General features: G+C 41.9%; 1 protein-coding gene across 2 annotated transcripts in view; it reads right to left on the bottom strand.

Annotated features, from left to right (window-relative positions):
- Unc13c (unc-13 homolog C) overlaps positions 1–23,866 on the bottom strand; it is a 412,574-nt gene extending 388,708 nt beyond the window's left edge. The window contains exon 1 of one of the 2 annotated variants that reach the window (XM_059268241.1): positions 20,893–23,866. In XM_059268241.1, coding sequence (XP_059124224.1) covers positions 20,893–23,863 — 2,971 coding nt within the window. In that variant the 5' untranslated portion in view covers positions 23,864–23,866. The remainder of the gene's footprint in view (positions 1–20,892) is intronic. The other variant, XM_059268239.1, reaches the window with a different exon arrangement.
- Positions 23,867–25,615: the final 1,749 nt, after the last annotated feature.

Genomic DNA, 25,615 nt, shown 5'->3' on the forward strand with positions numbered 1-25,615 from the left:
TCCCTCCCCTAAGGGAGCAGTTAGGATCCAGCAACACAATAGCAATAGTCTAAAATGCTTTGAGAGTCTATTGGACAACCCTTAACAATTAAAAAGAGGGTTTCTCATGCCTGGTGTTGAGATTTTCATTAGATAGTCTTTGGATCTTGGAGAGAGCATTGTCAGTCCAGATAGGAAATATTCATTTAAATTATATATGTATACTTTAATGCAAACTAATGTGTACTACAGGTATTTCTAGGTAGATTGTTAGTAGTATGATTCCTATGACTTTCTCAGATATCCTTACTATAATTTTACCCTCATTCTGTATTTATCTCCCTCCCCCTCCTAATTAGTGTTCTTCTGTTTCCCATTTCTCCCATCAGGTCACTTGAGCTCTGATTTTTCTCCTCTCTACTGCTCGCTCAGTGCCTCCTAACAATGGCCCCTTCATATTTTCCTGCATTCTGTAGTTATCCCAGGATATGTACTCACATTTGAAGATTTATATATGGGAGCCTCAGATGGGAAAGAACATGTGACATTTGTCTTTCTGGGTCTAGGTTACCTCACTCAATATAATCTTTTCTAGTTCCATCCATACACCTGTCAAAATTCATGATTTCATTTTTCTTTACTGTTGAATAGTAGTTCATGCACCTCATTTTCATTATCCATTGGTCAGTTGAAGGACATGTAGAGTGTTTCCATTTCCTAGTTATTATGAATAGAGTGGCAATGAAAGTGGCTGAACAAGTATCTGCAGCGTTTAACGCTGAGTCCTTTGGGCTAATGGAGAGGTATAGCTGGGTCATATGATAGATTTATTTTTAGCTTCTTGAGAATTCTCTACAGTGGTTTCCAGAGCAGCTGTACCTGTTTGCAATCCCACCAACAGTGAATGAGGGTTTCATTTTCTTCACATCCCTTGCAACATTTGTTGTCAGTTCTTTTGCTACCTTTGGCATTCTGACTGAAGAAAGATAAATTCTCAATGGTGTTTTGATTTTCATTTCCCCAATAGCTAGAGATGATTAATATTTTTTGAGATATTTTAGGATCATTTTTTTCTTTTCTTGAGAACTCTCTGTTCAGGTCACAGGACCAGTTTTTTTGTTTTTTTTTTTTTGAATGGGCCATTTTTTTGAGTTCATATATTCTAAATACTAATCATCTGTCAGATATATATCTGGCAAAGGCTATCTCCCATTTTGTGGGCTTCCTTTTCATCCAATTGTTGTTTCTTTGGGTGTGCAGAAACTTTATAGTTTTATGAAATCCCAGTTGTCAATTGTTGGTCTTAATTCTTGGGCAGATGGAGTCCTCTTTAGGAAGTCCTTTCCTACACATATCATGTAGGGCACTGCCTATGTTTTCTTTTATCAGTGTTTTGGGTTTCATGTTTAGGCCTCTGATCAATTTGGAGTCAGTTTTTATTCAAGGTGATAAACACAGGTCTAATGACATATTTCTGCATGTGGACATCCAGTCTCCCCCTCCCACCTTTTGTTGAAGACGCTTTCATTTCTCCAGCATATGTTTCTGGCATCAAGTATTAAGTGGCTGAAGTTACTTGTGTTCACGTTTGGGACTTCAATTTTGTTACACTGATCTACATGTCTGTTTTTGTGCTGTTTTGTTTTTATTAATCTGGCTCCATAAATGGTAGTCCCCCCACTGTTCTTTCTGTCCAGGATTGCTTTGACTCTCTGGAGTCTTTTATAGTTCCATACGAGCTTTAGGATACCTTTCTCAATTCCTATGAAGAATGATATGGTTAATTGGGGTTGCATTAAATCCGTGAATAGCTTTTGGTAAATGGGTCACAGTATTAATTCCGCCAATCCATGAGCACGGGATAGCTTTCCATTTCCTAGTGTCTTTGTATCTTTCTTTGAAGTTTTTCATTGTATAAATCCTTAACTTCCTTGGTTAGGGTTATTTCTAAATATTTTCTTTTCTTTGGGACTCTTGTGAATGGGAGGGTATCCCTGTCCTTTTTCTCTGTTTGTTGTTGGTGCATAAAAAGATTACTGATTTGTGCAAGTCGATGCTGTATCCTGCCACACTGGTAACTTTGTTCATCATTTCTAGGAGTGTTCTGGTAGAATTTTTGGGATCCCTAATGTATAATATAATGTCATCTGCAAATATGGATAGTTTAACTTCCTCTTTTCCTATTTGAATTAATTTAATTTCCTTCTCTTGTATTATTTCTCCAGCTAATGCCTCAGGCAGAGTTTTGAAAATGAATGGGGATAGAGGACAATTCTGTCTCATTTGTAATTTCAGTCTGATTGTTTCAAGATTTCTCCATTTAGGATGATGCTGGCAATGGATTTCTCATATATAGTTCTTATTTTGTTGAGATATGTTCCCTCTAGTCCTACATTCTCTAGGGCTTTTATCATGAAAGCATGTTAGATTTTGTCAAAGGTTTTTTCTGCTCCTATTGAGATGATCATATGATTTTTGTCTTTAAAGTCATGTATGTGGATTATTACATTTAATTGACTTGCATATGTTGAATCATCTATGCATTTCAAGGATAAACCCAACTTAGTGACAGTGAATAATCTTTTTGATATTTGTTCTTTTTGAAAGTATTTTTATGACCATCTTTTAATCTATGTTCATTAGTGATATTGGCCTGTAATTTTCTTTTGTTGTTGTGCCTCTACTGGGTTTTGATATTAAAGTGGTATTGGCTTCATAGAAGGAGTTTGGGAGCAAGTGCTGCTTCTGTTTCTACAGTTGAAGAAGAATTGAATGTAGGTCTTCGAAAGAATTGTCTTAAAGTTGGAAGGCTTCTTTGTTACTGTTTCAATGTTCTCATTAGTTATGGGTCTGTTTAGAGTGCTAGCTTCTTGGTTTACTTTTTGTGGTTTGATTGAAACTAGAAATCCATCCAGTTCTTTCATGTTTTCCAGTTTATGGAAGTAAAAGTTTTTATAATATTCTGAATTTGTTTTGTGTCTGTTGTAATACTTGTCTGTTCATATTTCTGATTATGTTAATTTGGGTATTCTCTCTCTTTTTTTTTTTTGCTCTGATTAGTTGGGCCAAGAGTCTGTCAATCTTGTTCATCTTCTCAAAGAACTGCTTCTTAGATTTGTTGATTCTTTGTATTGTTTTCTTTGTTTCTATTTTATTAATTTCTGCCCTGATTTTTATTATTTATTACTGTTGAATGGGTTTGGGTTTAGGCTGTTCTAGCTTTTCCAAATTGTTAAGTTGTATCAAATTAAGTCATTTATTTGTGCTCTTTCTGATTTTTTTTTTTAAAATGTATGTCCTTAGAGCTAAAAATTTTCCTCATAGAACTGCTTTCATTGTGTCCCAGAGGTTTTGCCCGGCTGTGTTTTCATTTTCATTTAGTTCATTTGTTTGTGTTCTCAGCAGTATTTTGTGTTTTAGTAATTGTGGCTTTTTATTTCTTTCCACCCTCTCTTGGCTATTATGCTCATTCCGCTCTTCAGCCCAATATATTGCTTCCTGTATTTTCTCTAGATTTGGGTTGTTAAATATAGCTTTTAATGATGTTTATATCATGAGAAGTTTTTCTTTTTCCTTGGATTATGGCAGATCATTCTGTTGAGTCTGCTAGCCTAAGTTGGCCATCATGCTCTTTTAGGGCTTGGAATGCATTGCTCCAGGCCCTTCTGTCTTTCAAAGTTTCTACTGAGATGCCAGCAGATATTCTGATGGATTTTCCTTTATATGTTTATGTCTGTTTTCACTCTTGGAGCTTTCAATATACTCTCTTTTTTCTGTATACTTGGTGTTTTAATTATGTTGTATTAGGGGATTTTCTTCCCTGATTTTGTCTATTTGATGTTCTGTGTTCTTCTTGTATCTGTGCAGGTGTGTCTTTCCTTAGTTTGAGGAAGTTTTCTTCTATGATCTTGTTGAATATCTGGTCTATGCCACTGATTTGGGAATTCTTCTCTCTCATCTATGCCTATAATTCAAAGGTTTACACTTCTTATAGTGATGTATATTTCCTCTATGTTCCTTTCTTGTGTTTTTAAGAATGTTTCATTTTCTTTTCTTATTTTGTCTTAATCCTCTACCTTAACTTTGAGTCCTAATGCTCTATCTTCTGCTTGGTTCATTCTAGTTACAAGGCTTTCCTTTGACTTTTCTAGTTGAGTTACTGGGTATTTTAATTCCAGTTTCATTTTGGTTTGATTCTTCATCAGTTTCTATCTGTTTACTGAATTCCATTTTCAAGTCCTGAATTGTCTTCATCCTTTCCTCCAGTCTTACGGTTGTGTTTTCTTGGGCATCACTCAGGTATTGGTTCTCCTTAAGTTCTTTCTCCTTAATCCATTGAGCTGTTTCATTGTGTTTTCTTTAAACTCCTTGGATTCTTTGCTGAAGTTTGTGATTGTTCTTTTAAACGTGAGTATTCTGGGACTGGGGCCTAGCAGAATCATCATCAAAGAGACCAGAGAGACTTTATCCAGCAACTGATGGAAGCAGATGCATTATCCCACAGCCAAACATTAGGCGGAGCTCAGGGAGTCCTGTGGAGGAGGAGGAAGAGCCCGAGGATCCAGAGGGGACAGGGATACCATGAGAACACAGCCCACAAAATCAACTGACTGGGACTCATGGGGGCTCACAGAGATCAGGGAGCCTGTAGAGGTCTGACCTAGGTAGGTTCTCTGAATATATATCATGGCTGAGTAGCTTGGTGTTCTCGTGGGACTCCTAACAGTGGGAGCAGGGGCCATCTCTCACTCTTTAGCCTGCCTCTGGGACCCTTTCCCTCCCATTGGGTCATCTCATCCAGTGTTGATATGATGGTATGTGCCTGGTATTGGAAAAGCCTGTGGGAGAGGAGGGAGGAAAGAAAGGGGAAGCTGCAGTTGGGATGTAATATATGTTAGAATAATAAAACAAACAATTCTGTGTCCTGTGGGTCACCTAGGTAATCCTCATTGGCAAGGATTTCTACAGGACTGGTAGGTTTTGGAGAGGAACTACTGCCTTGATCTTTCATATTGTTTGTCTTTTTGTGATGATGATATTTGGCATGTGAACTTTTTTGCTGGTTCTGTGTCTGATATGGATTGAGAAGTAGAAGCAGAAATGAGGATATTTGGGCAGGTTGGGACTTGAGGTTGGAAATAGCTTAGGTACAATAAGGTAGATGAAGGGAACTGGGCTTGTGTACTAGATGTGCATCTGGGTTCAAGCCTGTAGTGCAGAGGTAGATCTGACTGGGTAGAGAGGTTAGATGTGGCATTGGAGGGGTCTATGTATAGGATGAGAAGGTCCTGGAAGAAGCCTAGAGGTTGGTTGTAGAAAAGGTAAGGGTGGCCAGACTAGGCCAGTATAACAGACATGGGACCAGGTCTGGATCTGTCTGGTTGAGAAGGAAGCAGGAAGTGGAGGGTCATGCTGATGCCTTTAACGAGGGTTGTGGGTCTTGAACCAGGGTCCTCATGCTTGCAAGGCAAGCACTTAACTGACTGAGCCATCCCCCTTGTCCCATTATGCACTTTTAGCAAGTGCTCTTTGTGGATTTAGAGCACGATCTGTATTTCACAGGACACTGTGGCAAGGAAGAGCCGCATACATGCATACATACATACATACATACATACATACACACACACACATGTGCAAGCAAAGGTATTTCCAATTAAAACTAGTCATTATTGTCATTATCCTTAAAAAACAGTTACAGCTTTGGGGCATTTTGAAGTAGTGACGAAGAATAGTTTCAGACTCCTGGGTCACAGCAGGTTTCCCACCACAGGAACTAGATCTCCTGGGTCACAGCAGGTTTCCCACCACAGGAACTAGATCTCCTGGGTCACAGCAGGTTTCCCACCACAGGAACTAGATCAACTGAGATTTTCGTCTAGTTTGTTCTTCCTGCTCTACAGTCTCCCTCCTAACTTTAAAATCTTTTGTGAGAAATACAGGCTGTACTCAGACATTAAAAAAAAAAAAAAGATTCTAAAGTCAGTTTATGTGGGGGGAAAAGCCCATGCAGTCAAATTACAGTAGAAAATGTCTTAAATTGCTCACAAAGTACATTGTATATAGTTTTATATAACAAATGTGCATATCTCATTCTATGTAAAATTGATTAGGTATATGGTAATAGGCAATGCAATCCAAGTGACCACAAAGAATGGAATTCTATATTATTGTATTCTTAAAAACCAGTCATTTCTCTGGCTCAAAGAGATGCTGGCACTGAAAAAGACATAGGAAATTTAGAATTACTGAGACAAATAATAGCACTTCTTGTTGTAATCTAGATGCTCAAATGGAACAGAATTTAAGCAGATAGTTCAAATGAATTTTCTTAAGAAAAAGGTAAGCTGCAGCAGTGTAAGTTGCAGTAAGAAACCAAAAAGCAACTGGTGGTGGTGGTGGTGCATGCCTTTAGTCCCAGCACCCAGGAGGCAGAGGCAGGTGGATCTCTGTGAGTTCGAGGCCAGCCTGGTGTACAGAGCAAGATCCAGGACAGCCAGGGCTACAGAGAGAAACCCTGTCTTGGAAAAAACAAAACAAACAAACAAAAAACAACAACTGAAAAAGAGAAAGAAAGGAAGAAAAGAAAAGAAAAGAAAAGAAAAGAAAAGAAAAACCAGAAAGGGATGGTAAGGTCCAAAGACTTGACCCAGTAATGGTCATTAAGCCTAGCACTTAAGGACAAAGAGAAAAAAGTCTGTGTACCCAGGACAAGCTACTTCGGTGGCTGACAGAAAGAGAGTTAAAGCTTCAGCAAGCACAGCAAAACAGGGAGTGAGGAAAGACACCCTGACCTCCCCTCTCTGACAAATAACCACCTGCAAACAGACTGGAAGTCTGCTGGCACAGGAGCCTGGACAAGGCAATAAGCAGGCAAAGGTCAGTCTGCAGGAGCAGGGAGCGAGCCAGACAAGTATGCTCTGGAACAAAAGCTGGGTGAACGGGTCGGCGAGGAGTTGGTGGCACTGTCTCAATTATTCTCTGCATCTTTCCTCCTCTGCCAGTAGAGCTCAACTAAATTCCAGGACCTTTTGATGAGATTCCACAGCATAAAAGAGGGTCATGCGAGGATGCTGATGTAGCTGCACGCTGTTCTGAGCACACAGAAAATAAAGACTGGAAGGACATTCGAGTGTTTTGTATTCAATGGAATGATCAGGAAAAGTATTCACAAAGTTTGTGCTGGTATCTATTTCTTAAGGTGTGTAACGTCTCTCTTCACATCACTTAGGTGCTGTGAGAGAAATAAAAGCAACGGGAGCCTGGGAATGGGATGTCTCTGGGTTTGGACTTTTCTTATTTGTGAAACAGGAGAAATAGGTTAGACTGGAGAGTCTCCAGTTTGGCCAGTTAGCAGAAGTCCCAAAGATCCTACTAACCACGTGCATCGTAGGGTCCTCAAGATCTGAATCCTTAGAACTCAGAACATTCGCACAGAAGCCCTCACATAGCTGAATGGTGCCGGTATATAGCCAGGCTTCATCACTGCATCCCATAACTATTAAGACCCACCCCAGCTACAAAATGCAAGATAATGGGAGAAAGTTGGAAGAAGGCCTAAAGAATTACAGCTCCATCATCTGGCAGTGGTGACTTGCCAACCTTTTGGAAAAGGCTTTAACCTAAATCCTTTGTTTTTGTATTTTTCACGTTTTCAAGCCAATGTGGGTAAGCAGAAACACAGCAAATATTTTGAACTTGTGTTTCTTTCTACAGATTAGAAACTGGATTCTGAGACAGCAAATTCTATTGTCCATTGCTTTTATGCTACCATTAAGGATGGTATTTTGTGCCAATAATCCTTTTATTTTTAAAGATTCTTTATAAAATTATTTTTCAATGCGTGCATGTGAGTGAGTGTGTGTGTGTGCGCGCGCGCACACGTGCACGTGTTAATACGAGTCCAGGTGCCTATAGGGGTGTGATAGTTTAGTTTATGCCGGCTGGACACAAGCTAGATAATATCTCTATTGAGAAAATGCCTCATTCACATTGGCCTGTAAGCAAGTCTGTGGGGCATTTTCTTAATGATGGATGCAGGAGGACCCATCCCAGGGTGGGCAGTGCTACTCTTGGGCAGGTGGTTCTGGCAGGTATATGAAAGGTAGGTGAATATGAGACTGGGAGCATGTCACTAAACAGCATTCTTCTATGGTCTCTGCTTCAGTTCCAGCCTCCAGGTTGCTGCCCTGACTTCCCTTAGTGATGGACTGTGACCTGGGACATAGAAGACAAACTCACCCCCAAGTTTCTTTTGGTTATGATGTTCATCCCAGCAATAAAAACCTAGCAAAGACAAGAAGCCAGAGGCATCTTATTCCTTGGAGCTGGAGTTATAAGAGATTATGAGCCTCCCAATGTGGGTGCTGAGAACCAAACTCATGTCCTTTGCAAGAGCAGCAAATATTCTTAACTGCTGAATCATCCCTCAGTCCATACCTCCCTGCCCAGCCATCCTTTTCTAGTAAATTGTCTAGCACAAAGACTGTGCAATATTCACCCTCCAGCCCCTCATTTCCCTCAACTGCTAAATGATGGGTTGTTATAAATTATTTAGTAGAGCTGTGCACTCTAAGAAGTCTGACCTGAAGTCACCCAACATTGAATGCACATGTAACCCCTTGCTGTCTGTTCCTTTACAAGAGTTTTCTGAGCTAACAAGTATGCTAGTCAGCTTATGAAGAACAAATAGTTCCCTAATAGTTATCCACATGCCACACTTGAGTTTGAGTCCCTCCTTGCAAGGAGGACATTAAGAACGTGGGAACACTGCTTTTGAGAGTTGGCCATCCCAGCATCCCTTGTGTTGGTTGGCCCTGTAACCAACAGAGTCTCCTCTTACCAGTTGACATGACTTTTCTTGATGTGAACATGACTGCCTTCCATACAAACGGCACTTCCTTCTAAATTATTTGTACTAAAACTGAACCATGACAGAGAAAGAAAAACCAATGGTAGAATTAAATTACAGTAAGAACAATTACACTCATGATAGCATAATAGCACTCAAGATGTAGCAACCACGTGACCCGAACTGGGAAGTAGATGCATTTTCTACTTCTGTAATCATTATCAGTCTCTGTGACGCGGGCATTCAGGTCTTCGCCAAAAGAAAAGTCAATAGTTCTAGTGAAAAGCCCAGAAGACAGAGAGAGCTGAGTTATCTTATTAAACAGGAGTCAGCACCCGCGTTATAGTTTACATCAAATTCACACACAAGTTCAATTATTACATACAACTGTTTTTGAATAGTAACTGTTTTTGATAATCATGTGACTATGTTAACCACATAACACACATGACTGAATTATGAATCAAAGTTTGTATTACTTATCTCTAAAAACATCAAGGACAACCACTTGCCCAAGCCACCTGCAGAGTTGGGATATTACAGGTACAGGTACATACAGGGAGCGCGTCTCTTGGAACTCGTCCTGAATATGTGGTACAGAGCCAACATTCTGCTTCTTTCTTGAGCCCATTATCAATGTGTCCCAGAATGTAGAGATTCCAAATTGTTCAGTCAGTCTTTATTCAGTTCTACTCTTATATGCATCCAGCCGCTAAAATAGTGTGATTTAGGGTTTATCTGGACAAGGTCAGACATCCAAAAACCATACCCTTAAGATTCCTCCAGGCCTAAAATGGTTGTATCAAAGGAAAACTTTTGTTTTGGTTTTTTTGTGTGTGTGTGTGTGTTGGTTTTTCGAGACAGGGTTTCTCTGTGTAGCTTTGCCCCTTTCCTGGAACACACTTGGTAGCCCAGGCTGGCTTCGAACTCACAGAGATCTGCCTGGCTCTGCCTCCTGAGTGCTGGGATTAAAGGCGTGCGCCACCACCGCCCGGCTCAAAGGAAAACTTTTTATTCCACATAGGAAGAAGGAAAGCATACAGTGAAAATAACCCCCAAGGAACTGTTGCTTATAAACAAAAGATAATTATGACAAGTATCATACATTCTACAAAGCAAGGATGAGAAGTATGATGTGACGGGACAGCTGAAACAGAGAACAATGAGCTTAGCAGATGACATCAAAAACAGTGTTGTTGTCTGGGGAGCGGGGGTGGGGGTGGGGGGTGGGGTGGGGTGAACAACTTAGCAGCTTAGCAGATAATACCAGACATGACACTTTGGTCAAGGGGAACTTATCTAGGAGATACTATGGGCATTATGTCTTTGACTCCTTTAAACTTTGTGTTGAGATGCTGGGGAAATGGCCCTGCATTTGAGAGCCCTGGCTGCTCTTCCAAAGGACCCACATTCAATTCCCAGCACCAACATGGAAGCTTGTAACTGTGGGTAACTCCAGTCCCAGGTGATCTAACGCCCACTTCTGGCCTCCTCAGGTACTGCATACATATGGTGGTGCACAGACATACATGGCAGACAAAACATCCATACACATAAAATATAAAAAAAAAAAACCAAACACAATAAGGTAAGTATATTAAAAGAATAAAATTCATATTGGAGCTTAATCCCCAAGGCAACAAGACTGAGGTATAGTCTTCTATGTGTAATTGGACCAGGAGGGATCTGCCATTGTGAATGACTTCTGTCACCCTTACTAAAGACTTCCTGAGGGTGGTTTTCTCCCTCATCCTGCCCCTTTGCCATGTGAGAACTGAGTGCTCCCTCTTCTGGTGGATGCACCCAGTTCTATCATGGAAAACAGCCCTCCCCAGGCACCTTTTCTTTCATGCCAAGCCTTTGGGACTGTGAGAAATTAAGCTCTGCTCCTTACAGATTAAACAGACTCAAGTACTTTTTATTCTTAGCAACATAAACGACTAAGACCAAGGGTAAGAAGATGCTAGAAGCCCCACTTACATCCACGCCTTTTGCCCTGGTGCTTTTGATATAGACAAATGGGGATTTTCTCTGCTACTTCTGATTTTTTATTATATTTATTTTATGTGTCTGAATGTTTTTCCTACATGTGTCTGTGCACCACATGCATGTAGCACCTACAGAGGACAGAAGAGGGCTGAGGATCCTATGGAGTTCCAAGTGGTTGTAAGCCTCCAGGTACATGGTCCTGGGGTCCTCTGCCAAAACAGTAAGTGTTCTTAACTAAGTGCTGAGCCATCTCTCTCTCCAGACCCCTGCTGAACTATCTCTCTAGGCCCACTAATAATTTCTAATCCAACTGACCTTCCTGCCTTAGACCATTTTTAAATCCACTTTGATCCAGATTGCAAGTAGTTTCATCCTTTTCAGTTACAGCCCCATTGTTCATGAGAGGTTGTATTAAAAACCACAGCAGGGAGAGGTATTTGCACCCTGGCTCCCCTTTAAGTGAGATCACCAGGCAAGCTACAGTCATCTCCACAGCCTAAGGATCTGCTTTCTTATCAGCAAAACGAGGACAGTAATAGTCTTGGCGAGGAGGCCTTGACTTTGGTCCTATTATACAGCAAAGGCAGAAACAAGACACATGCATGATACTAATTAATGTGTGTGCGCGTGTGTGTTTCTATAGTCACTGGAAGCAGGGATAAGGGGTGAGGAAGTGTGGGGAGTTGGAGTACAGAGCACGGGGAAGAGGCAGGGTGAGTAGTGCTCCTGAGACGGCCCCTGCAGACAGTGGAGCTGGTCTAATTATGACTCCTCAGGCTCCCTGAAACAGCCCTGACGGCTGAAGGGTGGGGATCTGTAGTTCAGAATCTACTGACCTTTGCTCAATGAACAGTGCTGAGGGGGTGTCTGACCTCAGAGAGATAGAAGCAGGGCTCTGCAAGGATGAAGACGCCTACCTGAGTGAAGGGCGGGGTGGAGCATGGTTGTGGGCTATGGGACACTGCAGCTGTGGCCGCCATCAGAGGCGGGCTGAGGATGGCCTCTTGGGGTTCTGGAGACATCTTCAGCACCTCCAGAGCTGGTATGCAGAGGTGGGTGGCAAAATGCTAAGTACTCGACACTGTTGCAGAGTTCAGGGTGAATTAATTATGAGTGATTTTATGACTTTCTGTTATAATCTTATTGTTAGCAATATCTAATGATGAAACAACAATAACTAAATGATCATGCCATTAGCCATCGAGTTAGTTAATGATTTCTTTTCTGTGGTGGTTTTTCTTTTATTTCTAACCACAATGTCACACACACACACAAGCATTCAACTTGGTGCTAATAAGTGGCTCTTACAGACAGTTGAATTACAGTTTGAAGAGGCACTTGTTCCCATAACAGGAAGCCCAGGAAATGATTTTGAATAGCCTTCATTTGTACTCTGATTGTATCAAGTAAAAAATTCATATTGGATTGGGAGTATAAGTTTGTGCATGTATATGTGTTCAAATGCATACATGCATGGGTGTGTATGTGTGAAGGCCAGAGGTCAATATCAGGCATCTTCTCAACTACTTTCCACCTTATTTTTTGACACAGGATCTCTCACAGCACGTGGAGCTTGTTGATTAAGCTGGACTGGCTGGCCACCAAGACCCAAGCATCCTCCTATATCTATCTCCCTAGTTTCAAGCTTACCACTACATCTAGATATTAATGAGTGTTGGGGATCCAAACTCAGCCCCCATATGATTGTGCAGAAAGCTCTTTACTGAGAGAGCCATCTCCCTAGCTCAGGATGCATATTCTTTTATCTTTTTTTTTCCCCATCTATCTACCCAGAGTTCAACATACTCAGTGAATAGTGTTTCACTTGGCTTAGTTATCTTTGGTGGTATTGCCCTTCCCCAGAGATATTAACAACCTGGATGGTCCAGGCAGGTGTATGTTTCCATGTTTCATGAGAACATTAAGAATTACAGCTATTAGGTGCAGTCCAGTTCCACAAAGCTGCCCGAACACAGCTGTTCTGAGATTGAAATACCAGAAGTAATCGTGTAATTGATCACTTGCCCAAATGCATTCTGGACCATTATTTTAGCTTACAGGTGAATTGCACTGGAAGGTAATCAGAGCATTTGGCTTCTGCTCATATTTCTCAGAAATAGTTTATGATCTGAGATAGAAGTCATCATGCCTGTTAGGTAGGCTGGCTTCTGCTGCTAATTTACTGTCGGAACAAAAGCTTATCTCGCTGTTAAGAGCTACTTATTTTCTTCATTTCACAGAAAGGATGGCTTGTCTTCATTTAAAACATGGGGCCTGAGCCACACAGAAGTTAAACAACTTGTGAACAGTCCCACAGCTTGTAGGGTGACTGCAGGTACTGTGCCCTTAACCTCCACAGATGTCTGCCCCAGTGTTGGCTACTGTGTGCTGTGGGATGTTCTGTATGGCAAATGTGTTGCTGAGTGGTCAATAAATAAAACACTGATTGGCCATTGGCTAGGCAGAAAGTATAGGCGGGACAAGGAGGAGAATAAAGCTGGGAAGTGGAAGGCTGAGTCAGAGAGACACTGCCAGTGCCATGATGAGAAACAGCATGTGAAGATGCCGGTAAGCCACGAGCCATGTGGCAAGGTATAGATTAATGGAAATGGATTAATTTAAGCTATAAGAACAGTTAGCAAGAAGCCTGCCACGGCCATACAGTTTGTAACCAATATAAGTCTCTGTGTTTACTTGGTCGGGTCTGAGTGGCTGTGGGACTGGCAGGTGAGAGAGATTTGTCCTGACTGTGGGCCAGGCAGGAAAACTCAAGCTACAACTGTGATCATTGGAAGAAATGATAAAAGTACAGGGCCTTGCAGCTTGGGTAGGGAGGCAGTAGGGAGGAATGCTTTGCAAGAACTATGGGCCTCACTGCTTTCTTGGACCTCATGCTAAAAATAGTACAAAAAAAAGTGACATCTCGACAATTTTGCAAACTTGTATGTATCTCTACTACAGGGAAGTGGCAGATTGGGAAAGGGCAGGGCTTGGAGGAGTGAGATTGTTCAGGAGGATCACACCAAGTCCAGGCAAGAAAGAACTGAGTGATAAGATGAAGGCAGAGAAGACAGTTGAAGCCAGAGGGAATAGCATTGCTCATCCTGACTTTGGGGCCTGTTGGTATTACCTCCCTATAGAGACGTAAGAGTGACTTTCATATATACATGAGGCTTCCTGAGGGCTTTCTTTAGATTATCTAAGAGTCAGAAAAAAAAAACCAGACCTGATGAACAGGACACGGAACAAGTTCCCATGCCATCCATACTATTTTCTTTAACAGATGCTTGTCCTAGGTGGCTAGGGAGATCAATCAGGGGATAAAGTATCTGCCATGCAAGTGTGAGGACCTGAGTTTGGATCTCCACCATCCATGTGGAAAGCCATGTCAGTAGTGCATGCTTATAATCCCAGCACTGAGAGGAAGAGATGAGCAAATCCTGGGGGCTTGCTGGCCAACCAGTTTAGCTGATATAGTGAGCTCCAGGTGCAGTAAGAGACCTTGCCTCAAAAAAGAAAGACAGAAAATGATAGAAAAAGACACCTGTCCATCAGTCTCTAGCCTCCACATATACAAATATATATGCACTCAACTATATTCAAACTCCTGTACACACACACACACACACACACACACACACACACACAAGAAGAATAGAAATGGCCAAAGGTAATGAAAACACCACTCAACACCCTCACTTTCACCATCGGCCAGTGTTAGCTGAAGTCTTCTGCCCTGTTACAATATCTATTATCAGAAAGATGAATGATAAGCACTAAGAAGGTCATGGAGAAAAACACACTTTACATTGCCAGTGAGAAATATGTAGCCACATTGGAAAACAGCAGGGAAAAGCTCAAATAGAAGAGCATGGCATCCAGTATTCCCATTCCGGAGACATGCAAAGGGATTCAAATCAGCATATTAAGAAGCGATCTGCACTCCTGTGTTCACACTAGCAGCCTCTCACTCACAAGTGCCTGTAACTCCGTTTTCAGGAGATCCAACACCCTCTTCTTGTGGCAATCATACAGAGAGAGAGAGAGAGAGAGAGAGAGAGAGAGAGAGAGAGAGAGAGAGAGAGAGAGAGAGAAGAGAGGGAGACAGAGACAGACAGTCAGACAGACAGACACAGGGAGAGAGAGAGACAGAGAGACAAAGACAGAGGCAGACAGAGATGGAGAGAGACAGAGAGAAGTTAAAAATCAAAGGAAATCTTAAAAGAAATACACTATACTAAATCTATAGAATTGAACAGTAATTACCATAAAAATCAAATTCAGTCAGTGTTGGCAAGATGAATAGATATTGGGAACATTGTACAGAGTGAAATAAGCCAGGCTCAGAAAAATGAGAGCTGTATTATTCCATGTATTTGAAATCCACAAATGTACATCTCAGAGAGACAGAGAGCAGAAAGCTTGTGAGCAGATGCTGAAAGGACCAAGGAGGAGGAAGGACAGACGGCAGATGATGCACAAAGGGTAAGATGCTTCAGGAACGTGGTGTTGCAAGATGACCACAGTGTGACATTCAAGACTGTTAAAGGAATATATTTTTAATATTCTTCCCACAGAAATGATAAGTCAATAGGATGAAGGACATGCTAATTAGCTTGGCTGCTGTACCTAGATCAAAATATCATGATGGACTCCATAAATATATACAGTACTGTTAACTAAAAGCTTTTGAAAGGATAATTACATTATAGACACTTCTAGAATATTAAGAGCAAGTGGTTCTAGGCCGAAATGCATTATACATTTCATACCTGGATTTAGTTGGCTTCTACTATTAACCAATATCAATATGCTTGGTTTGGAGGAAGATTCAGGGGATGGAGGAGAGAAGAAAACAGGGAGAGAGATGCAGGTGTATGTGTGTGTGAGAGGAGGGGGGAGGGATGGAGGGAGAAAGAGACAGAAACTTCCTTGAGTTTTCAGATAACAGCTATAAGTTGGAAAGAATAAGAGGTATTTGTGAACAAAATTATGTACTGAATGATTTCTAATGAAAAATTTCTCAGTAGTTTTAAGTAGATAAACTCTTATTAAAAACTATTTATTATTTTATGCATATGTGGTATGCCTGAGTGTATGTATGTGTACTACATGCATGCAGTGTCTGAAGAATCAAGAAGAGGGTATAGGATTCTTTGCAACTGAAGTTACACAAAGTTGTGAGTTGCCATGTGTGTGCTCTGGGAACTGAGTCCGGGTCCTCTGCAAGAACAGCAAGTGCTCTTAACGACCAAGCCAACTCTCCAGCTCCCAAAGTAGATCATTTCTAAACTTTTCAAATTACACACAATTTAAAGGAGCAAACCTATTGCTTCTCTATAGTTTAATGTGTAGATATTACCAAATGCTTTTAATAAAATTTAAAAATCTGCCACTCTAGAGGGCTAGAAAAATCATTATTTGTTTTGCTGGGTTATTTTCTTTATCAGCTTAGAAAATCATTAGCATATTTCTTTAGGCTGATTCTCTATCAGTTTAAAAGGATATTAAAAAGAATACTGTGTATAAGTATTACAGTACAGCATTCAATGGTGCTCGGTGCTCTTCAGATGTGCCCTGATAACTACCTGCCTCCCAACCAGCAAGAGCATATCAAAAGTCCAGCTCTGGCCTGGACTCGGTGGGTGAAACCCAGCTCTGGCATGGACTCCATAGTGGGGCCTAGGTGACTCAGTAACTGAGGACAGAAAGTCCCAGAGATATGACAAAAATACTTATTATTTTTAGATATTAAACTGGGCCTTGGGTAAAATAGCCCAGTTTTGGTTATATGTGGGCTATATCATCACTGAAAGAGCAGCCCACACACCCAATCTCACAGATGAGAGGTCCCACGCCAAAATGGGGAGAGTGATCATTTGATTTTCAGTTTTCATAGTAAAAGCCAAGTAATTGTTGTTCACTATCTCAAAGTATATATAACCACAGAATACCAATTTTATTGAAAAAAAAAAGAAAATGAACTTGTAAGATTTCATCTTATTGGCCCAAGCTACATATTTATATAGGTGTATGTATGTACATACACACACACACATATGCAGTAAAATGGGGTGATAAGCTTTCATCATGAATCATTCATGAAGTCACGACCTTAGCCACTGACCACCATGGAGGTTTGAAGTTGAACTCTACTTTGAAGACTGTGCCTGTCATTTAGTTCTCTTTTGTTTTCATGTAAGCATGAAGCCAACACCTAACTCATGACCTTTCTGTGTAAAGCTTAGTTGAGATTCTGGATTAGGGTTAGGAAGAGAAATAAGAAGCATGCGCACATACAGGGTGGACTCTAGGACCACATAGATAGAGATAGACAGGAATTTAAAGGAGCCCGGAGTGAACGCTGGTTAGTGGTTAGTCCTGGGCTGGAGGTAGACATCAAAACATTTGTAGGATGACACTGAGTTTGTGCCAGCAATGCAAATGATAGCACCCAGCAGGGCCCAGGGACAGGGAAGATTTGGACCCATGGAGCCAGTTTTTTTTTGGCCATATAGAGTCTAAGACGTCTTATACTATTGGGATGTTGATGGGGTGAATTTTTTTTTCTTTTCACAATATCATCACCAAGTAGCCACAATCGTTAAGGGTTTCTTGTCCTCTGGACTCTGAAGATAAAAGCTGAAATCATTCAAGTGTCCAAACTTGTAATTTTGTGATACTATGTTTGGGGTTCTATATCCCACAGAGATTTCCAGCAAGATCTTTCTGGCCCGGTTTGTAATAAAAGACAGAGCTGCTGCCTAATGGGTACCGGGCAGCTATGGAGAGCCAGCCTGCAGGTACCTACCCAAGGCTCGGTGAGCAGATGGCCATGGGCACAAAACCATCATGGCGATTGGCACCTTGTTGGGTGCCTGGAGCAGGCAAGGGCCTGGAAAAGTCCTTCTCTGGCTGCCCTTCCCTCAGAAGCATATTGGGAGTACAGGATGGGGAAAATGCCTGGTCACTGCCAAGTGGAGCTGAGCTGCCCTTTGAAATCTAGGCTACTGCAGCCTCCTGGGGAGTCAAGCTGGTGCCTTTCAGAACCAGAGTGGATCTTAAGGAAGAGTGTACCGGTTTCCTGCAGTGTGATGAATTCCCTGAGATTCCATTCAAAGCTGCCTCACAGGGTGACAATAAGACATGATTATAGAGGGTTCTGAGTCCTCTGCAGATGTGCCTGCAGTACACGGCACAACTGTTTCTGATTCAGAATTCTCATGTTGGTGATGGAGGCACTGTTAGTTTCGGCCACGGCAGCAGCCTGTCTCTGCCGCCAAAGCAGTTTTAAATTACATCATCACCTGTCATGAGATGCCTTTCCACCGCCAACTATGTGACATGACATGTGCACCCCTTAGAAGTGCCCACCAGGCACAGCTCACTCTCTTGCCTCTTGCTCCTCTCTTCCCTGCTCTCTCTCTCTCTCTCTCTCTCTCTCTCTCTCTCTCTCTCTCTCTCTCTCTCTCTCTCTCTCCCTGCCTCTCTCAGGTCCCCACTCCAATGTGGCCGTTCCCTCTTCCATTCTCCCCCTTCCCTTCCCCATAAACCTCTTTCACTAACTCTGTCGCCTTGGTGTGTTTGCTTAGTGGCACACCTTGGCAGGGCCCCCCAAAAGGTATCCACTTTGCCTTTCTTTTTTATTTATTATTAGAGGCACACCAATGTGTGTTCTGAAAAGCACCACTGCTGACGGGGTGGAAGGGTCATTATCATAGCAATCAAACTTGTAGAGCCCTGCTAATGTGGAATTTTCATTTTAAATTTAATTTTTACATAAATTTATTGTGTATATTTTTAAGACATAATGAGATACGTACAGATAGTAAAATGATTATAGTGAAATGAATTAGCATATTCATTACCTCATGGCCATCCCTTGGTGTATGACAAGAACATGAATCCAGAATACAATAACTATACTCCACTCTACTCATCACTGGGCCACTGGATCCCAACTTGGCTCATCCCTTATATCTACCATTTGTTTCCTCTCCCTCATGTCTTGCTCCCTCCTTCACACTCCCCGAGTCTGCTTACCACTGTTTTCTGTTTTACGGTCTTTCTCTCTGTTTTTGATTTCTTTTCTAAGTACTCAAGAGGGAACCCAGAGCTTCTCATGAGGTAGTTTATCGCTCTGGCAATGAGCTATACTCAAGCCCTGCCTGCTTTTGTTAAGATGCTTCATATAAGTTGTCTCTTGTGATATTCCTAGGTCTTACATTATTTGATAAATGATAATCTAAAGGCCTGTCCATGCTGCAAGAAATGGAAAGATATCCCTTCAGAAAGCTAAACAATATTCCCTGTTTATATACATCAGTTTCCTTTTTTAAAAACTAGGAGCACTGGCTGCTCTCGCAAAGGACCCAGATTTGGTTCCCAGTACCCACATGACAGCTCACAACACCATGTAAATCCAGTTCCAGGGGACCCAATGCTCTCTTCTGGCTTCTGAGGGGACCAAGCACACTGGTGGTGCACAGACATATATGCGTGAAAATTGCTGATAAACATATAAATAATTATACTTTTTAAAGTTGAAGATCCACATTTGTCTTTTGAAACATAAGGACTTGCCATATTTATGTTGTCTAATTTCAAACTGATACCTTTAACTTGTTGACTGTAAACAGATATCCATTGTATCACATTAAACACACACACACACACACACACACCAGTTTAGACTTTAAGTAACATGCCAAATTCACAATAAATTTAAAAAAAAAATCCAATTTCCAGATTCTATGTAAAAAACTGTCAGCTGAGTGCTACTGACAAGGACTTCCACCAAACCTTACTCTGATGGGGGATATTATTAGTCTAACATAAATATATTTACATAACAATAACATTAGACTGTTGTGTACTTTCAAATCAGTTCTGAGTAGTTGAGAGCTGTCTCTATTATAAATCATTACAAAGTCTCAGGCATTTTCGGAGGAGAGAGAGCTAACTGACTTAGGTCTTGTATTATTGAATGGTAAGAAGACCGCTGACTCAGCACCCTGCCCTTTCAGTGAGAAAGTGGGAAGTGAGGAGCTTTTGATGGCAAGGGAGCCACAATGAGCTACCAACTGTACAAATCATTCTATAATAGAATTTCAGAATAGCAGATTAATACTCGATCATATACGCCTTTAGAAAATATTATATAGAACAAATATTTTAGTGAAAGATGTCAGCACTGTAATCTGAGAACACATGAAAATATCAAAATTGCTTTAAAATGAGATTTTAAAATACTATCCCAAGATACTATAGGCATGCAAATAAAATAAAATGTAAATAATTGAGTTGAGTGCAAATGAGGTTTAGTTAATAAACAAAATCGATGAACTCATATCTATCCACAGCTACTAAATCCCACATCCAAAATTGTTCCCCTAGGAAATTAAGAAACATAGATCAGTTCTTCTTCTCATTTTCATAATAGAGAAGCAACTTCTAAACCACTCCGGAGAAAACTTCCCCATCTCATTCCTTACTAACACAAAGAATGGCTTCTGTCTGCTCCGGGGTTTCCCAGGCTCCTAGCTCTATTCCAGTTTTTTTCAGCTTATTTAGTCTGCATAAGGGAAGTTGACAATCATCCACAGGTCTGGCTCAGATTCACTGTGCAGACCAGCTTTTCCTACCATCAGGCTCCAAAGGAATGTTTATATTTGACCATCTATCCTCCCCAAATTTTTAAAATTAAATACTACTTTCTCCTCATCCCTGTGAACCTGGTGGACCACGGCTTGGGTGCCAGGCTGCTTGGCCAAGAGTCCCTTTTCCCCTCAATGAATCCTGTACCTAGCACAAGAATCTTGATCCACCGTGTATAGGGCTAGAGTTGGACTCATTTCAATACGAACTAACTGAAATCTAGTTTCACTTTCGTTGTGAATCCCACCTTGTTGAGAGAGCTACCTGGACAAAATGAAATTCTTCCCAGGACACATGCACACGGATTCAGTCTAGGTAAATTCCTTCTCCCAGGAAAGCTGAGAGCATCCTGTACTACAGTATCAATAAGTGTTAAGACACAGTTAACATGGAACTTAACATTTAAACTTGAGTACCTCCAGCCAGGATCTTCTCTTCCAGCTCTGCCATCTGCTTCTTATAGGCCCTTAGAGCTGCTTCTTTGAAGGAGGGTCGGATTCTCTTGGGCTTCATGACCTCCGGTGCCTCTACAGGGAGGTTCTGGTTTTCATCTTCTGCTAATTCCATTTCGACTGCTGGTTCATTTAAAGTGTCCAGTTCTCCTTCACCTTCACTAATGATGTCATCTGCCTGCCCATCATAGCCCTCGTCTTGTGGGGTCTCATAAGGAGTTTCATATGAAGGGTGGTCATAGTCTTTTGTGTGTTCATCTACTTCAATGACACTAGTCCTGTTTTCTAGCTTAGCTAGGACTTGCTCCATCACTTCCACGTAATCCGTCTCACTGTCAGCCACTGGTTCACTATAGTCCTCCTCTTCCTCAGCTTTGTAGTAATAGGGTTCTGTGTAGATATCAGAGTCAAGGGTGGTACTTGAGTCATTTGCAGTGGATTGAGATAATGTCCGAAATCTCCCCATTAAGGAAGAGCCGCTGTCCTCGCCTGCACTGAGACTCTGTGTGCTCTTGTTCCACACCACTTCCAGGGCTGACCTCGCCCTCTGAAGTGTAGATCCAAATTTGGGGAACTTGAAGGTCTTATCAGAAAGGTCAATGCTCAACCGACTATGCCAGGACTTGGGTGGGGCACCCTCTGAATCATCGCTTTGCAATTCACTTTGACTTCGATACATCATAGATGGCTGGCTTTGGTTGGAGTAGAGCTCATTAGAGTTGGTTTCCTGATAAGAATCATATGGGCCAACCCACTGGCCTTGCGGTTCATTATCCAAACCAGGGCATGGGGAGGAGTTGTCATCCTGGGTTAAATCATAGCTTTCAGAGTCATCTTGCAGGTCACTGTGGCACTTGCCCAGGTCATCTAGGTCTTTGCTGAAGATGTCTAGCTGTTGGTCAGACAAACTGTTGGTGTCATAGTCAAAAGGTTCCTGGGTGGATGAATCTAAACCAATATCAGCCCCTTGCTCTGCTTGGTTCCACTCCTTCCATGGAGACAGGTCCTCATGCAGTGACAGCTGGGAACCACTGTAATTACTTCGGTCTCCAGATGCACACACCATGCTGTTACTCATCCCACTGTCCACCGTTTCTGTGTTCTCAATTTCACTCTGCCCTTGCGCTGCTGGAATACTCCTATCCAAACCCTGGTCCTGAGGACTGTGGTACAAGGCTGACATACCCTCCTGCTTCCTCTGCCAAAGTTCCCGGTCGGAAGAGGACAGGAGGGAGCTCCCATTAGTTCTACAGAAAAACTGGCTTTCAGAAAAATCCTCTGAGTAAGACTGACACAATTTGGAAAAATCTGATTCAGAACGACTAAGTTTAGGCGTGAAAAAGTCACTCTGTGAGTGCCAGAGTGGCGTGGCCTCCACATAGTGGGCTGTTGGCTTTTCGGGGGTATTTAATGCCGGCCGTTGTGACGGCTGTTTTTTGTAGTCTGACTTATGTGATGTTCTGTGGTTAGCTGCTCTGTTCTTAGAACGAGCACTGTGTGGCTTTGAGCTGGACTTAGAAGTGGTTCCTTTTGCCAGAGAGTCTGCATAGCTGCTTCTGCTGACGTCAGACTCCAGCTCTCTGTCACTGTCATTGGGTGACAGCCAAGTGTTCTTCTTGGCTTTGGGCTCTGGCGTGGATAGCTTCATGTCCATGCTTTCGTATGTCTGGGAAGAAGGTAACCCCCCTTTCTCTTTCCGTTCTCTGATGTCGTAAGTTAGAATGTCTGTGGAGATCCCAATGCCTGTGCCTTTGAGCTTATATGATTTCTTTAAGACAGAATCCCTTTGCTGGGGGGTTTCGAAATATACTAGGACAGGTCGAGGTTTTGCATTTGGGCAATCCCTTTGCTGTCCTATCCTCTGAGCAAATTCAATTTTAATAGCATTTGGTACATCCGAGAAGCCCATTTTTTCTACAAGAATTTGGTACACCACGCTTTCAACATATTCGTGTCTTTCTTCAGGCACATTTAAAAATCTCAGGCTTACCTTACTCCCCATGTGACCCAAGTGTTTAATGTAATCGTGGATGTCTCTAGTTTCCCTCCGAGCCTGAACAAACCCTGTCCGCAGCTGTTCAATCTCACTCTGGACAACCTCCACACTGCTGGAGATTTCATCGATAGAGTACTTGAGAGCATTCACGTGCCCTCGGAGTTCGGAAAGTTCTGTTTCAATCTGACTTATTCCCTGAAGCTCTTTAAAGATCATTTCCATGACGTCATGGGTTTGGCTAATGCACCCAGAGGAGCTGAACCCTGGCTCTAAGACATTTGTCTTTGGGTTCCGGGCCGTTCTATCTAAAGATTTGCTTCTTATGCCCCAGGTTTTCTTCACGGTGCTCAACTCTGAGTCTGAGGAGACACACTCTTGGCTCTTCTTCCATTTCCTCAGTTTCCGCAAAGCACCCAGTTTTAAGGTGTGGAGGGTGCGCTCCCCATCTGAGCTGCCCTCGGAAGGTGCCAAGCTGCTGGAACTCTTCCTGTTACGTCTGACAGGCATGGTGTGTGTTGACTGGACCTGGTTTTCGGTGCTGCTCCTTAGCTCATTGAAGGATTCAGAGTAGGAGCTCTCAATGGAAGACAGCTCCGGAAGCAGGTCCTCATCACTGTTGGTCACAGCTGTCTGCAGGCCATTGGCAATAGCAACTCTGTAGCTGAATGTGGGTGACAGGGAGAAGTCCTTGTGACCTTCGCCGTCTTCTACGGAGAAGTTACGAGTGGATGAGCACTTTGCGATCTTTTTTACAGTGCTTTTCAGGGCATTAGACAATTTAGGGGGTTTAATGTGGCCAGCAGAAGGAAAATCTTGATCTTTTTTCTGCTGACGATTCTCTTTCTTTTTGGTTGTATTCCCCAATTTCTTTGTAAACATTCCTTTGCAGAGCTTATGTAGATAAGCTAAAATCAGGCTCTTGAAGAGACTGGCCACCATGGAGAGCAATGAGTGTGAGCTTTTCTAATCCAAGGAAGCGAACAAGGCACGGGGCTGGCAGTCTGTAAAGCCAAGGCCAGCATTACTGTTCAGAGGTGCCATCAACCACCAGACGACGGAGTCGCAAAGGCAGATGATGCCCCACTGGGAAGTCAAGGTTCTGTGGAATCCACTAGCCAAGCTCCTCCACTTGTGAAAGGCATTCTGTTCCAGAAGGGAGGTTTCGTGGCTGTCTCATGTCCACCTAACTTCATGATGTGTCTGAAAAGAAAGGAATGCTATGAGTACCAGAATTCAAGTCCCCATTCATCCCATTTCCTACATTTCCCAAGGTATTTGTGATATGTGAAGTGTGCAAAAATGCAGAAGGGGTGTGTGGTTCCAAGTTTAAATAAAAACGCATTCCTTATGAATTATAATACCCTTTCCTAAATCACTTATTGCAATTAAAATAGTGACAAAAGGCAATAGGATTACTTTTAAACATTGATAAAAATGACAATTTAAACATGGTCGTTATGCCATTCTCACTCTATTTCTTTTTCTAAACTCATATTTACTAACAGAACTATAAGGCTATAAGCATATTCTCTCTACCCTCATCCCCAAATTCACCTCATTTGCATGATCCATGTTGGTTAAGACTTTTTCCATGCAGGCAAGACTTTTTGCAATAGAAATAACCTCTTGCTCTTACAGGAATTTAATGGTTGGGCATTCCTTAAACCAAGATTAAAATAATCAAAATTAATAAATGTCTCCAATGATGAATGAAAGCTAAGAGATCAATGTAGACATCAAATGGACCCTCATAAGTTGAAGCATACTTTAAGGTTGTATTAGATTAAGCAGCACAAAACAAAAAGAATAGTAAAATAGCTTTAACACTAGAAATGCCAAAAGCAAAACGTGAAAGTCCATGGCTTGAATGAGCAACATCAGCTTAAACAACTGATACAGCCTGTCGGCACATAACTGAAAACTCATCCTTGAGATTTATTAGGAGTATCGCCAGAGACAGACTCTCAAGCCACCAAACCAAATAGTACCACAAACAAAACAAGCATACAGACAGTCAATAGATGACGGGCCAGAGTTCTTCCTGCCATTTGTTGATTGAAGTATGATCGACAGATGACCATGGTACCTTCATGACTGATTCTTTCTCAGACAACAGGAAGAAAAAGTCTGTATTTAGAGCCACTGGCTGCCTGGCACACTGATCCGTATGTGATAGACACTCAAAAGATGTGTGGAGTATTTTATCATTCAAATGTATCCCAGATTAACAGTAACACCAAAGCCTTTGCTGGTTTTGAGGAATGTATTTGGGTAGATAAACAGCCTACATAATTCACTAAAGGATGCATCATAATCTTCATGTAGTTTTCAGAGTCTACTGACTCTTCCTCTGTCTCCCTCCACTTGGAAATCCGCCAGTCTCCCTTCAGTCAGGCTCTGCAGGGACTTAGGAATACACACTGTGGCAGGAAGCCAAGCTTCTCAAGGGAAGGGGTGTGTGGCTGAGGAAGGCAGGAGAACAGAGGCAGAAAAGGAGACTAAAAATGCCCAAGCCTTACAGGACTCCTGCCTTGAGAATGCTGGTGCTCTTCTCTGAGATGATTTCTGACTCATTCACAATTCCAAGCCAGGACTCATTTTCTACCAATAAATGGTGCTGAGCAATTGACTCCTGAATTAAGTGTGTGAAAAAAAAAAAACAACTTTATTATGCATGTCTATGATCTCTCC

The sequence above is a fragment of the Peromyscus eremicus genome, chromosome 7 (genome assembly GCF_949786415.1).
Source record: "Peromyscus eremicus chromosome 7, PerEre_H2_v1, whole genome shotgun sequence".
NCBI lineage: Eukaryota > Metazoa > Chordata > Mammalia > Rodentia > Cricetidae > Peromyscus > Peromyscus eremicus.